The 16,747-nt window shown below is 32.8% G+C and overlaps 2 protein-coding genes and 1 long non-coding RNA gene across 3 annotated transcripts; 2 read left to right on the top strand and 1 right to left on the bottom strand.

Moving 5' to 3' along the window:
• Positions 1-1,792: 1,792 nt before the first annotated feature.
• LOC108470912 (uncharacterized) lies at positions 1,793-2,845 on the top strand. The gene is made up of 2 exons (XM_017772436.2): positions 1,793-1,948; positions 2,336-2,845. The coding sequence occupies exons 1-2, from the start codon at positions 1,909-1,911 to the stop codon at positions 2,569-2,571; spliced, it is 276 nt and encodes a 91-aa protein (XP_017627925.1). The 5' UTR covers positions 1,793-1,908; the 3' UTR covers positions 2,572-2,845.
• A 359-nt stretch (positions 2,846-3,204) lies between these two features.
• LOC108470911 (EPIDERMAL PATTERNING FACTOR-like protein 3) lies at positions 3,205-4,751 on the top strand. The gene is made up of 2 exons (XM_017772435.2): positions 3,205-4,207; positions 4,293-4,751. The coding sequence occupies exons 1-2, from the start codon at positions 4,096-4,098 to the stop codon at positions 4,604-4,606; spliced, it is 426 nt and encodes a 141-aa protein (XP_017627924.1). The 5' UTR covers positions 3,205-4,095; the 3' UTR covers positions 4,607-4,751.
• Positions 4,752-15,771: 11,020 nt separating this feature from the next.
• Positions 15,772-16,595, bottom strand: LOC108473070 (uncharacterized). The gene is made up of 2 exons (XR_001869643.2): positions 16,326-16,595; positions 15,772-16,057 (listed from the first exon to the last, which is right to left on the bottom strand). It is a non-coding gene; the product is annotated as an uncharacterized LOC108473070 (long non-coding RNA).
• Positions 16,596-16,747: the final 152 nt, after the last annotated feature.

Here is a 16,747-nt window from a genome sequence, read left to right as displayed (position 1 = left end):
AAATTTATAACATAGCGTTCCACTTTATACAAAATAGATGGAGTGAATAAGATATGTATTAGAAAATTGTGGACCCAAAAAAGTAGAGAAAACAAATTATGCAAATGTAACCCAATTCTGCAAGAAAATAGGAAGCCTATTAAGACCCTACTAGTCCCCACACTGCTTTCCTTCTCTTCATGGCAATCCCCTCATGAAAGAAACTTCACTTGTTTACTCAAAATTTAAGAAAGCTAATTTCCCGTTGCTTTTGCTTTTGATTTTTCTATGTATTTGGTGGCGATTAAAAATTATTTCAAAATCACTTCTTTTCTTAGTCTTTTCCCATTTATTTGTTCATAAATGGAGGAAGATTAAGTCACAATTTAAATTATTTTAATATTCTAATTTAATAACAAACAACAATAATTCAAAAATTTGAATTAACTCAAATTCGATTTAAGATTGTATTGTCATCATATTGAGAATTCTTATATGTCAACTTGTCATTTAAGTAAATAAATTTAGGTATAAAATACAAAAAATCGATATTATTACTATTATTGTTGTAATTATATAAAACATGATACCTAAGACGACCAAGTTAAACTAGGTTAACTCATGTAGGAAATTATAATTTGAGTATAGAGAAATATATATATATATATATATATATTGGTAATCAAACTTTAAATTTATAGGATGCCATCTTTGTGTATAGAGAACACGATTGTTGACTGAAATGTGTTAAATCGGCCTATGAATTTCTAAAAGTAGTTTATAATGATATTGCTTAGAAAATGGAGTAGGCAACTCATGGTAACTAAATGAGGGAAAAGGAAAAGAGGGTGATGATGTGCGTGGTCCTTTTCTAAATGAGCGTGACTAACGGGACCATGGTTTCCACATTTATATTCACCTTTACCACCTAATATTGAGGTTTTGTTTACAAGATCACCATCTTTTTTGCTTATTCTCTAGCAGGGAACTATTATTTTTTTCTGATTACAAAAATAAAGGTTTGCTTTTTCTTTAGTTTGATTTGATTACACCCTGAATCAATTTTGTGTTCATCGGAAAATGATTTCAAAAAGGAGAGGCATAATACATGAGAAATGAAATCAAACTCTTTTAGCTTTTCAGGTTTGTTAGAACTTTCCAACATTTCTCCGAGCTGATTGCTTTTGGAAGCTAACTTAAAGTGTTTGGTTCCCGCATGCAATGACACAAATCCCACATTTATGGGTTCTTTTTCCTCATAATCCCAAACTTTAAACTATGATAAGATGCTATTTGATTAAACTTATTTCTATTACAATTGAATTAAAATATAAATATATTATGTCACTTTGATAACATAAAAATATTGTCTTCTTCGAATGTTATTATAGAATTGATAAATTATTAAATTTTTTATCAAACAATCCCGAAATAACTTTTATAATCAAATATTGAATTCCTTATAAAATCAATATAGAAATTTGTTTATTGTATTTGTTTTCATATAAGAATGAGCAATTACAAAATGTATACAAATTAGTGAATAAGAACATGGTTGTGAGGTGGTGGCTTCTAAAGGGGACTCCATTGGCATATGAACCCTTAAAGGTCCATTGAGATCACTATGCTGGACACACATATTCAATTTTGGTCCAATTGTGAAGCGATTTTTTGTTTGAATCAGATTGTGTGATAGGTGTAAATATGGGTAGAAATATTGGGCTTTTATTATTAGTGAAACTTAATTTCAAGCGGCCATTAAGGGCATGTAGCGTTGTTAAAATGACCCAGTTCAGTGTTTCGATTGTTAATCTGATCCTTCCTCGTCATCATTAGCAACAGTCAAGGACCCATTTGCATAAGTTGATAAACATAAAGTTGCTAAACTCGAAGTTGACATTTCCTGTTTCAAATATTGTCAATATCAAAATGTGTGAACCTAAACATTATGCAACACAGACTCCCTCAGGTACTATATGATCTGCTCTTAATTTCTTCTTTTAATTGAATTTGTTATGCCTGATTGTTGGACTTTGCTAAGATTTTGTGTAAATTTTTACTTTTTATCTGTAAAGATTTACCCTTTTTGTATAAAAATCGTTTTTTTTTTGGGGGGGTTTGGGAAATCGTAGCTTTCTAGGTTCTTCTAATAATCTGTGTAGCTATAAATTCTTTCCTGGGATATATTGATATTATTAAGAAATGAACTCCCTGTTGGTACCAATTCCCAATAGAGTAAATGGAGTCTCAATAAGTTTCTTTTATGATTTAGGGTTTATTCGTTCTAGCTTTGTGGGTGATTTAACTGACAATTTTACTGGTTTTTTCTTCTTAATTTTATATTTTGATATGGAAGAGAAAGATGTTAAAGCACCGAACATAATTGAGAGAGGTAAGGAAGAAATTGAGGCACTATTCCACCATGATAAAAAACCACACCATCACAAAGAAACACATGGGAGGAGCGATGATATCGACGAGAACACCGCTGTTGATGATGTTAAGGGCCCTAACGTGTTTGAAAGAGTGAAAGAAGAAGTGGAGGCCATTGTTGGAGCAATTCATCCCAAGAAAGAATCTAAAGGACCGTGAGTCACCTTCGTCGATGCAAGGTGGGTTTAGAATTCTGATTCGAGGATCATATCGAATAATTTAGGTTTATAATCTCAGTATGATGTTTAATTTGCTCATTCAACTATGAAAGCATTGTAGAATTTGATTCTTGTGTTTGACAAGTAGCTTGTCTTTGTCTGATTTTCTTTACATCTGTCCCTCTGCTTTATGTTTGGAATTCTTTATCTTAATGTTGCTCGATTGTTCTTTGACAGAGTCCATTGAATACAAAGCGTCTATTATCTGAGTAAAAGATTGCATATTTAGTTGAAACCTTAACAAGTTTCTCCAACTCCCAAACCTAAACAGCACATGAACTTGTAAAAGTGACATAAGAGCTGATTTTCCCCGCGATAAGGACATGAATCATAAGTGTGGCTATCCTTGTGCTAGAGTTTTTAATAAAATGCATATGTTACTCGCATATGGAAGATTGGAAATAAAATACCAGTCATCTTTGGTCCTTCATCCAATCCTTTGTTTGCTTATTGTTGCATCTACATTCACATGAGGACTTCTATTCAGCATTAAAGATCTGCAATTTTTATATTGTTGAAAAAAACACTTTTTAAAGATGATAATTTGAGTTAAGTCCCTGGTCCCTAACCTATCACTTGGGAAAATTTTATACAGAAGCTCATAGAAAAGATTAGCCAGCAGCAGAGCCTACATCAGCTAGAATTGTGCAGTGAGTGGTGCAATCGAGATTTCCTTGTTTCTAGCTTTGATTCCCTGGCTCAGTTTCTTAACTATCACCTCAAAGTCTAATAATATACAGATATGTCCTTGAATGAAATATCATGGCTTTGCATGTTCACCATTGGATGAATTTAGAAAAGCTTGGAATCAGATGGTAACCCCCCTCCCCAAGTTATAATTTCTTAAACCAACTCTTAATTCAAAAATTGGTGCAGCCCTGAGTGCCCCAGACAGTGATGCTTTTCTTACATAAATAGCACTCTGCTACTGAGTTTTCCTACCCTTAACAGGTATGAAACCATCAGAGTTTAAAAGACACTGCAGTCTATGCAACATGGATTCCGATATCATGATTTTGAATATAATGAATACTATCAAATCATAAATATCAACCATATCTTCTAGTCCTAGACCTGAAAGAGTGCCATATTATTGGATTGATTTGAAGGGAAGCTTGGGCAAGACTGTAACAGGAGGTCAAGAGGCTAGAAAGGTTAAAGGGGATTGAAACAGTCATCAGAAAGGACAGTGTAGTGGAATTGCAGCCACGTTTTAAACCCATCATGTATGACACGGTAAAAGCAAAGCAAAACCTCCATTGCCAATGGCCAAGAACAATACCAGAGGTTTTTTACCTTTGGCTTCTTGTACTTTGGGAAATGAGATTTTTTGTTTGCCAGGCTTTTTATCACCACTTTATATGTTCCAACAGTCATGCATGGCCTCTACCTCCCTTCATCTCTCCAACATTGACCATCATAGTTACTCTCAGTCAACATCCATCATTTTTGAGGTTTTGAAGAAATGGAAGCAAGCTTGTTTTGGTTTCTGTTAGCTCTTCAAATAGTAGTAACCTGGAGTTGTGCAACAAGCAGGTCTTTAACACCAGACTATGGCTTTGGAGCTAATCAACCAGGTTTGCCAATCATCACCAGAAAAAGGGGTCCACTCTTTTATCTTTAAATAATTACGTGTATTAAGTTTTACCTTACTAATCACAGGCCAGAATCCAGAGTCTTTGCAAGTTCCCTTGGGACCAAGTTCAAGCTCAAAAGAAGTCTCTTCACAGAGTTACAAAAGCAAGCAAGGAAAGGGTAACATAAATGGAGAAACTTATGTTGAAGCGGAGATCGGCAGACTGGGCATAGGCTCAGGCCGTCCGAGCTGTGAACACAAATGCTATGGTTGCAGTCCATGTGAAGCCATTCAAGTGCCTACGACTCCAGGCAAGCACAGCCATGTGAGCCTGCAGTCCGCAAATTATGAACCTGAGAGTTGGAAATGCAAGTGTGGTCCTACGTTTTATAGCCCATGACTTGCTTTGAAGCTTTTATATTACAAGCTGTTGAATGTTCAGAGTTGCACCATGTTCTCTGATTTCAGTCTTCTTGTTGTTTTTGTTTCTGAGAAGTATTCGTAGCACTCCAATGAATATCTACAATGATTTTCGAGATACATAAGCAGACTTCGAACATACATGTATCGGATTTACACTCATCCAATACTTACATTTGCATCAAAACAAGAGACAAGATAGAATAATGATGGAGGAATTGTCTAAAACCTTCCGTCTAAATGTTTTGAAGGAAATTATTTATATGGATGGTAATAGGGTGAGGTAACTTTTTGCTCACCTCAATCTCAACCTATTTTTTATACTATTCTAAATTCAATTTTTATTTAAAATTTTAATATCCAAACTTGATTTCGATAAAATAAAATCCACTAATTGCTATTCACAAAATTGATTCTAAAAAAATTTAAATTATTTTTATATTATATTAATTTTAAATGATTAAATAAAATAAATATTATGAAATCTTGTAAATATTAAAACTATGTAACCTAAATATATTTAAAAATAGTTAAAATCAAGAAAACCTAATTAGAACATATAAATTAATTTTTTTTAAAAAGGTTGGACCATGCGCTTGCCAAGCCTACCAACTCAATCGATATGGCGGCTATGTGACACCATCCCAAGTCTTTCATTTTTCTCATTATCCCTCGCGAATTGGACATAAAAGAAAAAGTTAAAAGAAAGTGGTTTTATAACTTAGTTAGGACAAGTTTAGCAAGTTGCATGTCCCACTAACATATCTAAACAACTAACAACACTTCATTTTTAACATATTAATGAAATGTGTTAGTGGGGTCAATTAAGCATTCAATTGAAGTAGCTTCTTGTCTTGTCTATTGAGGATTGAAGTTGTAGCATCCATCCACCAAATTCAAAAATAGCGTCTTTTCTTCTAATTTTTTTTAAATGAATTATTAAAAAAAAAAGTAAAGTCCTAACAAGTCAACACACGAGGTTGAATCTTTTCTTGTATTTTGTTTTTCATTGTATTGTGCTTTGATATCATTTCTGTGTTACTAAATTTTATATAAAATTAATAATAAACAATACTTAATTAAAATTAATTTGAAGTTAGATATATTTCATGATATGTGTGGAAGTGTACAAAAGTCGAGTCAAATCAATCAAATTAAACGATTTTGATTTGTTCAAGTAGATTTTAGTCTATTCGAGTATAAAATGAATAAATTGAATCGGTTTCAATTTTAAAAAACTAAAAAAATGAATTAATTAATTTTGAATATATATTAAATTTATATTATATATACTATCCAAAAAGTAAACCTAGTTGATAAAATAAACCCCAAAATACTAAACCGAACTCAAAATTCTTTACCCATTCACATAGAGTAACTCCGCCGCCTTTTTTCAATCAAGTTAAGCTAACTTGTTACTATTTGTTAGAATAAAAAGATAATTATAGATCTAATGATTTTAACTAATGATTTTGTTAGGATCGACTCATATAAATAAAAAAATAGAAAAGATAGAGAAGAATGAACACAAATTTTACATGGAAAACTCCTCTGAAAAGGATAAAAATCACGGGCAAAGGAGACATCTACTTAACATTAATGAGTAAACAAAACAAAAGTACAATGAGAATACAAAGCTCACACCTAAAGCTCTCACAAAAAGGATTTCACAAAATTCTCTCAAACTCACACCAAAACTCTATATACGAATACATGATGTTGCCCTCAAAGAAAAGTCTTTGCTAATTGGCGTTTCTAAATCAGGGTTACAAAGGCCTTTTAAATAGGCTCAATACGTAGGGCTAAAATGACTAAAATAACCCTAAAGTAATCAGAGTCTAATTGGGAGAAGAAGTCCTGTTGAGCTATACAAAACGTGGTTGCATAACATCAAGAATCGTCGTGACGTCATGATGTATCAAATTTTCTTGTCACGACATCGTCTCTACGTCCCTTATTAAAAACCCTCACATCTTCTTGACGTCAAGCACGTCCTCATCCCGACGTCAGACCTATTTTGGTCTTTCTTTGATTGCTCGTCAATTCTCATCTAAGGTGCTTGCAATGTGTCCAATAAATGTGAGGCACACCCCACAAATCTCCATATTGACTTGTATTTATTACGCCTCTTTTTTCAATGCCCTGTCACGGGCCTAACTCAAATTTTGTAGAATGTTAACCAAGTCTAAACCATGCTAAAACTTGGAAACTAAAAGAATTTTAACTTTCAAATCAAAGTTGGATAATGCAATAAGGGCCAGTACCTAAACAAGAGAGAAACCATCAACTTTCTCCACTTGACTGTAACCCTCTACAAACCATTCGAGTTCTAAAGACCAAAAGGGGATGAGATTCTTCGCAAAATCAAACACATACCTAACATCTAACACGACTCCACCTTTAACTGAATTATATATGGAAAACAACGAATCATCACCATTGTTCTTGGCCACACCAGCTACCTCTGTAATTATCTGAAACTATTAGAAACTTAAATTTGTGATTTTTTTCAAACTTTTAGATATTTAAATTCGCTATTGTGCCACTGAACGAGTCGATATGCGAAAGTTGAACCAAGCTCTGATACTAATTTATTGGAGATCAACCCTTATAAACAACGAAATAGAAAAAGTAGAGAAGAATGAACATAAATTTTATGTGGAAAACTCCTTTACAAAGGATAAAAACCACGAGGGAGGAAGGCATTGACTAACATTAATGAAGTAAACAAAACGAGAGTACAATTAGAATACAAAGCTCAAACTCTGAATACAAAGCTCACATCCAAAACTCGCACAAAAAGGATTTCACAAAATTCTCTCAAACTTTCACCAAAACTCTATATACGACTACATTTTGTCGCCTTCAAAGAAAATCCCTTATTGATTGGTTTGTCCAAATCAGGGTTACAAAGATACTTTAAATGAACGACTAAAATAGCCCTACAGTAATCCAACTCAAATAGGGAGAAAATTTCTTGTTGAGATATACAAAATATGCCTGCATAACATCAGGAATTAGCATGATGACATGACGTGCCGACTTTCCTTGTCACGACTTTGCCGCCATGTCTATTTCCCAAAACCATTGCGTGTCTCGACGTTGGGCCTGTCTTAGCCCTTCTTCAATTTTTCATCGATTCTTGTTTAAGGTGATTATAACATGTCCGTGAAATATGATGCACACCCCATAAATCTCAACCTTGACTCGTATTTATCACGCCTTCTTTTCCATGCCCCATCATAAGTCTAACTTAAATTTTACAGAATGTTAACCAAGTCTAAATCGTGCTCAAACCTGGAAATTGAAAGACTCTTAATATTTAAATTAATGTTTTACAATGCAATAAGAGCAGTAATACCTGAATAGGAGAGAAACCATCAACTTTCTCCACTTGAACGTAACAATCTGTGACCCACTTTACCTCAAACACTCTACTAACCATTCAAGTCCTAAATACCAAAAAAAGATGAGATTCTTCTCTAAATTAGGCACATGCCTGACATCTGACATGACTTCACCTTTAATTACATTATATGAGGAGAACAACGAATCATCACTCTCTTTCTCGGCCACACTAGCTACCTCTGTAGTTATTTGAAATTATAGAAATTAAAATTTGTGATCCCGTCAAACTTCTCGATATCCAAATTCATTGTTGTGCCACTGAATGACTCGATCTGCGGAAGTTAAACCAATCATTGATACAAATTTGTTGGAGATCAAACCTTATAAACGACGAAATAGAAAAGGTAGAGAATAGCGAACACAAATTTTACGTGGAAACCACGGGAAAAAGATGCATCAGCTTAACATTAATAGAGTAAACAAAACGAGAGTACAATGAGAATACAAAGCTCACAACCAAAGCTCTCACAAAAGGGGTTTCACAAAATTCTTTCAAACTCTCACCAAAACTCCATATGCGACTACATCTTTTTGCCTTAAATAAAAAGCCTTTTCTGATTGATGTGTCTAAATCAGGGTTACAAAGATCCTTTAAATAAGCTCAATACTATGGGATAAAATGACTAAAATAACCTTGAAGTAATTATAGTCCAACTAAGAGAAGAAGTTCTGTTAAGCTGTACAAAATACGGTTGCATAATATCAGGAATCATCATGACGTGTCAACTTTCCTCGTCACGATGTTGTTGCCACGTCCATTGCCAAAACCATCGCATCATCCCAAAATCGAGCCTGTTTTGGTCATTCTTCATTTGCTCATTGATTCTCGTCTAAGGTGCTTGATGCGAGTCTCAAGGACCAATTTCAGACCCATGAATGTGATGGGCTCACACTACCTCAAGGCCCAAAAACAATGTCAAAGGCCAAGCAAATCAAACCAAGATTTGATCAAAGACAAGATTCAAGTTCGAATATTTTTGAGGAAAGAGAGAATGATACATGCACAGATAGGGTGAAATTTATTAAATTCCATTCACCAAAACTGCCAATTTTCAAGTTTGAGAAATCAACAGACTTGCGATGACTTTTTGGATATGATGTAGGAATTTTTGGATCGAGATATCTTCATGGCATTCAAATATCTATCTCTTAAATTCGAAATGCACTTTGAATCACTCAATTTCGAGTTTGGGATCTCAAATTATGAATGTGTTAGTGAAGACTGCGCGAGTAGAATTTCTGGACAGGATTATAACGGGAATTACGAGTTTCGGGCTTTTAACTCAAGTTTAAAGCATATTGGGTTCAGGTTTTGAGCTTAATTTTTATTATATATGAGTCCAATATTGTATTTATCAACTCTTATCATTTTATTATTTTATTATTCTGAATTTTAATAATTATTAAGTAGTTTAAGTTATTTAGGTGTTTAATGTCAACCAGAAAGTTTAGTTTAAAACTACATCTTATTTAGATTAATTAGAGTTCTAGTATACTTAAAAGTTTTATTTAGATTTAGTTAGTTATCTTATATATAGGCCTTTGCATTGTAAACAAATCAAACAATTGTTTTCATTAATAAAGTTTTCAACTCTAGGAGTTTGTTTCTTGTGCAAGATTTCTTTCTTATGATTTTTAGAAGTAGTTTTCTTCTCAATTTTCTTCAAGGAATCGCAGGAATTCATTCTTCACCCTTCAATTTTCCTAGGATTATTTCTTGGAGGGTTGATTAGAGCCATTAATTGAGTTTATTGGGATTTATATATCAAAGGATTCAATTGGACTTTTATCCTTTTATCCATCATAGCTATCGATTTATCGTTCCATCTTCCACTTTGCTTTAATCTATCTTTTCACTATTTAGTTATTATTTTGAATATTTATCATTTATCGTTTATTTTTTTTCTTATTTCCTTCGTTATTTTCTAAATTTCTTTATTTTCTTCCTTTCAGGTCACATCCAAATATTTTATTCTTGAATCGAACAACTTGAATTCAACCCGCTTCTGCCTCTTTCCTTATTAGTGCCTGCAATGTATCTGATAAATATGAGGCACACCCCACAAATTTACAATCCTAATTACCAAACGAAAGACCCAACTTGAAACAATACTAAGAATATTATAAAGGACGGTAAAAACCTAACCCCTAAAACAGAGAATGAATAAATACCAATTAAATAAAAATATATAAAAAGAATACTTGAATCTCACAATACTATGAAACCAAAACTTCTATCTAGCTTTGGTTAGAAAGTATGAAAATCAATTTGTAATAGCCCGTTTTCAGTGAAATCGGAACAGTGGTTTTAGGATCATAAATCCGAAGTAAAAAAAAATATTTTATTATTATTATTTTATGGTCTAAAGTATGATTGAAATATCGTATAAAAATTTCGTTAAGAAATTTTACCGTTTACATACTTAATTTGATAAAAAGGGACTAAATTGCGTGAAGTGCAAAAGTTGAGTTCTAATAGCTAAAGAATTTTAAATTTGAGGCCCTTATATAGTAATTATCCATTAAATTTGTTAGTGAATACGCATGAATAGTCATCATTGGAAATTGAATGAATTATTAAGGTTAATTTTGGAAATTAGTGATTAAAGTTATGATAAATAAAATAAAATAAACTATTATCAATCATCTTCTATAAAAAAAATAAAGAAAACCAAGCCATGGAAGCTTGAAATTTAGGCAAGCTTATTTTGCTCAATTTGGTATGTATTTTTGTTCCATTTTTTATGATTCTATGTTTTTGGGATCATTGTAGCTTAATCTAACTAGCCCGGGGATTAATTTTCAAAATTGTTAAAGTATTAGGGTTTTTCTATTGATGAACATACTTGAGTTTTGAAGTTTTATGATAGAAAATGAATGGTTGTTGTTAGATAAACAACTTTTGTAAAGAGAATTTTGATGAAATCATCAATTAGTGGTTAAATCGAAAAAGGCGATAAATTTATGGTAAAATTTATGAAATTGTGAATTATATGGGCTGCTATTAATATGTATAAAAATTGGCTAGGCTTGAGTAAGGATTAAATTGCATGAAATTTATTTTTGAGCCTATGGACTAAATTACAAAGGAATTAAAAGTATAGGGCAAAAAGATAATTTTTCCAAAATTCCATGTTGGATTAAATTGAATGAGAATTATATTGAAATGAGTTAAATTCATTCGTATAGATCCTATCAGACCTCATACAGAGTTAGATCAAAGTAAAGAGAAAATATCGAATTAGTTGCCTCCGTATCTATGTACACTTATCGAGGTAAGTTCGTGTAATTAAATTGCATATTTATATATTTTAAATTGAATTATATGTGTGTGAATTGTATAATTGCCATGTATAAATACCAATCGCATATCAGACGATAACCGAGTCTCGTTTGATCCTTAGGAATTCGTAGGATAGAAATGACATGTCATTAGGGTTACCGATTTGGTTGGGGTCCTGCATGTGTTACGAACACACCACAGCTCGTATGAGCTTTTCGATTTGCAGCTCGTGAGAGTTTACCGATTCTCAGCTCGTATGAGCTTATCGATTCACAGCTCGTGAGAGCATATCGTTTCATAGCTCGTATAAGCAAATATGTACATGAATTGATGGATTATAGTTCAGTACACCTCATGTGTACTACCCATGCATCCAACGATATTTTAAATGGTTCAACGGGAAATGTTCTATTATGAGACAATATGAGTTCGATATGAACTATTACAGGTAAATACATGAAATACATGGAAACGATATTACATGATATATTGAAACATGAAATGGATGATACATGTATGTGAAACTTGTTTAGTGGTTATGTTCATCCATGTTTATTGGCTATTATATGTGTTTTACATGGATAACATGTTGAGGATATGTGTTTAGGTTTTTAGCCAATTTGGTTTGGATATGTTTTGTATGCTTACCTTAAATGTGATTAAATGGTAAGTTAATTTTTTTGTTATACGAACTGACTAAGCTTTAATGTTTACTCTGTGTTATTTTCCGTGTTTTATAGTAATTCAGAAGCTCGTTCAGTTTGGAAGCTTGTTGGAGCTATATCACACTATCCATCGGCTCTTTTGGTACTTTCAGATATTTGAATTTGGTTATAATGACATGTATATATTAATTTGGCCAATGTTGGCATATAAGTGTTTTGTTGAGATTAACCACTTAAATAGCTTGTGTTTATATATATATATATATGTGTGTGTGTGTGTGTGTGTGTGTGTGTGGTCTTATCATATTGATGTTTGTTAGAATGGTATATTTGATACCATTTGGGATTATGCATATATGTATTTGGTTATTTAGGTAAGTTTGGATACTTGGTTGACATGTTTTTAAGTTGTCACTTGAGGTGCCTAATGGCATATTGGTCGTATGTGGTGATAATACATGTTTAAGACTTAATTTTAGCTTGTTTTGAATACCTTGTTATGACTTGGTTATATGCAAATTGTTGAGTTTAGGTTGGTACCAAATTGAGTGAGAAATATGGCTTGGAAAATGGCCTATTTTAGTCCACACGGGTAGATACACGAGCTTGTGTCTCAGCCGTGTCACTGTGTCCTCTGTATCTTTTTAAGAATGCAAGTCAGTATGCTTACATGGCCACACGAGCGTGTAACTTGGCCGTGTGGCCCAAGTCAGAAAATTACACGGGCTGGAACACAGCTGTGTGTTCTTATTTTGAATGCCCACACGGCCTAAGGTACGGGCGTGGCTCTTGGCCGTGTGACCCCTGCAGCTTTGAAAATTTTCAATGTTTTCTGAAAAATTCTTTGAGTACCTGATCTAGTCCTGACTTGTTTCTAATGTGCATTTTGGGCCTCAAGGGCTTGTATAAGGGACAATATATTTGATTTTGATTGGTTTCTAATATGAATATTATATGATATGATATGTTTGCATTTTCTATCAGTTTGATTAGTAAATTTTGGTAATGCTCCGTAACCCTGTTCTAGCGACGGATACAGGTTAGGGGTGTTACATAAATAGTCATAATTTTATCAATACCGAAAATGATATTAGATTGATGAAAAAGTATTCAAAAAGTCTTCCTTTTGAGAGATGCCAAATTCTTTCTTTACAAAGAGGAGTTCTATTCAAATTTTCTTTGTAATATAATAAATATAATACAAATTAAAATCCTAAGATGATAAAATTATCAATAGCAACACTTATCCTTTAAGAGAGTTTTCTAAATAGTTAAATACAAAAGTAATTGTTCATCTCAAGATTATCCTTATAATTATAATTATCGACATGGAAGCTTAAGTTGCCTTTTAAACTCATTTTATTTTTGTGGAAGATTTATAATAACTAATTCCTTACGAAGGATGAGCTTCGAAAGACATCAATCCAAGTGGAGAGTTCTATACAAACTTTACTTTGACACATTGGGGGTATATGGAAAGCTAGAAATGTGATTATCTTTGAAAACTTTAAAGAAAACACACTTGAGACTTTGTAACTGATTACCAATTGTTTTTTTTTCTAGATTATGAACATGGATTTTAAAATTAATAATCAATGTTGACAAGGGAGATTGATAGCCTAAAATCCATTCACAACCAAGTTAGAGGTAGAGGATGACACTAAAGATAGATGCAAACTATTCTTCAATTTGGTGAAGAATAGGAACAAGAGTTACTCTAGGGATACATCCACTCTCAAAGATAAAAAGGACGATGTAGTTCTAGTAAAACAAAGGAGCAGTGCTTTGTGTAGTAGTACGAGCAGTACCCATTAAGAGTCCCACTGCGACGAAAACAAAGATGAACACAATAAAGTTGTTTACACAGTTCAATTTTCCTACATCTACGAGGCCTTACCCAAAGAGATAATCTACTATCTTAAACCTTGTATAAACAGTTAAGTCCTATCACACACGAGTGTAAATCCTTACTTTTTCACCTAAGATCTGGATTTCTCTACACTAAGTTTTATCCCTGAAAACTTAGTTTGTAAATTAAGTGATTCACTTGTTTAGTTGCTGCCTAATGAATACATTAGAAGCTCAACTCTCCACCCTTCCAACTTACACAAGCCTATAAAATATAAGAGTTTAAGACTTGTTAAGATACAAAGCAATTACAATCAATATCTCACTAAAATCACCTCATAAAAGGCTTCACAAATATCCTCATAAAGTTAAAAATAAATTAAAGATCTCCAAGATAAGTTTTTAGATCAGTCAAGCCAATCTCTTCGAAACAATGGATCTGATTGGCTTGATTCAAACTGATTCAATCTTTGAAGATTTGCTACTCTACCAAATGGATCTTCAAGTATAGGCCAACACATGTCCAGAAAATTATCTAAGTGATTGCCCAACTAATTTTGTTGAAAAGATTGCCAAGTACAAATAAGGCAAGTTTTAAATAAGGCAAGTTTTGTGACTTATGCAGTGCCTAGTGCCAAGAGCAACATGAACTGCTTGTGGCACTTCGTGAAGCAATTCTCACATAATTGCCTCAACAATTACCTTTTTCAAGATTAAATAAGGCTTTTATATTGAGAGCATGAACCCAACTTCACAAAGTAACCTTTAGTCCATCTTAATTAGTCCAAATCTCATCAAATCAATACCCTTAATATAAAGAGACAAATAATTGAGATAAATCTGAATTAAATTAGCCTATACCTTATTTGGATAACATATTTTAGTATGTAACATAAGTATATTATATTAGGATCCTTGAAAAGAAATCTTGTTTGATCTGATCAAATATACCAACAAATAAGATAAATTATGCAACTTTACGAATTAAGTTGCAACATACAAATTAATTTTTCTTATTTTAAAATTGTGAAGCAATCTATACAAAAGCCTAAGCTAAAATCATAGTGGTGTGATCCATTGGCATCAATTTCCATAAAATCTACGACAGATCCAAAACCATTAACTTTAGGAAATAGTAAAAGGAAAGTGAACGAGGATATTGCCATACTCCAAGGTTAAAATAAGTAATATGATTTTCAAAATAAAATACTTAAAATACACATATTAAAATCCTCAATAATTAAGCATTATGCGAATTTTACAAGCAACTAGGTAAGTTACTTTTCAAAACAATCATGTAGGTTAAACTTATATGTATTTTATATAACAAATTACATTAGTTTTAAAAATTGAAATAATCTTTTGAAAGATACTCTAAAATGCAACCTTAAGTATTTGGACAAACTAACAATCATTTGTACATCACAATTGATAGCACTATCAAAATTTATTCTTGCAAAACCAAGATAAGATTAATGCGATTAAATCATTTTTAATCAAAATTAATTTCATGAATTGATTAAATTAAAACCAATGGTCCAATTAGAATAAAAATTTATTTTTTGAATTGATAAAAAATTATCGTATATCAATCGAATTGAGTTTTAATTTTTTATATAATTTATAAATTGAATGTGTATATCTATATTATTATTATTTATATGTGTATATTAATTTCTTTTCATGATATTTCAAAATAAAAATGAATGATTTGATTAGATTTACCAATGATAGAAAAACATTACAGGGAAGTGGATCCATTCATAATAGCAAATCTTCAAACAAAAACTCTTCAAATCAATAATATTTTTCATCTTCAATAATTGAGATGGTGAGATAAAGTGCTTAATTAGCTTTTAATAAGTCGATATACCCAAAAAAGCAACAACTTTTTTTTTCGTGTGTGGGGGATTCAACATTGGCTATGATATTCGATACTCATGGAGCCCATAAACCACTAACTTCTTTATTAATACTTTTAATTGTAGCCCATTTGCAAATTCTTCTTTTTTAATATTATTATTGTACAAGCCCAATTATGTCCGGCCCAAACTAAAAGACTAAACCCAATTTATAAACTCTAATAGCCCAAGCCCACTATGTTAAAAAATTTTCAGCAGCCACCAAAGTTTTCAGCTGCATGCCTTCAGCCACCAACCTTCTCACGCGCGTCACCACCGCTCGGGGCGCCAATCACCGGCCTTCCACGCCTCTGACACTCCCATGACTTGCAAACATTTGGAAAAGATGGAAAATGGCAGCAAGAAGCACAAGCAGTAGCAGAGAATAAAATAATGATATTTTAATATGGGAATCGGCTATAAAGTCGAAAGGAAACTGATTGTAACAAGGGGGGACAGGCACAATAAAATAAAAAAGGAATAGAGTTTTCGAAAGGTGAATATTTTTGGATGTTTCAATCTTCAATTTTCTTTGTTTTTTTATATATTTCTTCGTTTAAGAAACAAGAATAAAGGAAAAGTAGTAAAAGGTACCTACGATTCACTGCTTGGGGTGCTCCGACGAACCGACCGGGGCCTTTCCTCTCCTCTTCCGTTGTGGTGGGCCGCAAAGGCTTCGTCTTCGACCTCCGTTCGGAGAAGGAACAAGGGAAGCCCACCTCGTGTGATACCGGTCGTCGAGCGAACGTGGAGTCACCTTCCGATGAGCCCATGACCGGCCATGGGGGAGGCTAAGAGGAGAAGAAAGAGGGAGAGAGAGAGAAGGAATGCTATCTGTTTCGTTTTCTTTAAAAGCACCAGGGTAAAAAATGGAATAAACAAAAATTGGGCTTTTTATTTAGTTATGAAACGGCACCATTAAAGGGGGGGGCCCGCGTGTTTCCCTTAAATGGAAATTACCCACTTTGGTCCCTTCCCCTTTCCTTGATATTTGTTTTAGTCCTGATTTGCCTTTT

This window comes from Gossypium arboreum, chromosome 10 (genome assembly GCF_025698485.1).
Source record: "Gossypium arboreum isolate Shixiya-1 chromosome 10, ASM2569848v2, whole genome shotgun sequence".
NCBI lineage: Eukaryota > Viridiplantae > Streptophyta > Magnoliopsida > Malvales > Malvaceae > Gossypium > Gossypium arboreum.
This window is presented reverse-complemented; position numbering and strand designations above follow the sequence as displayed.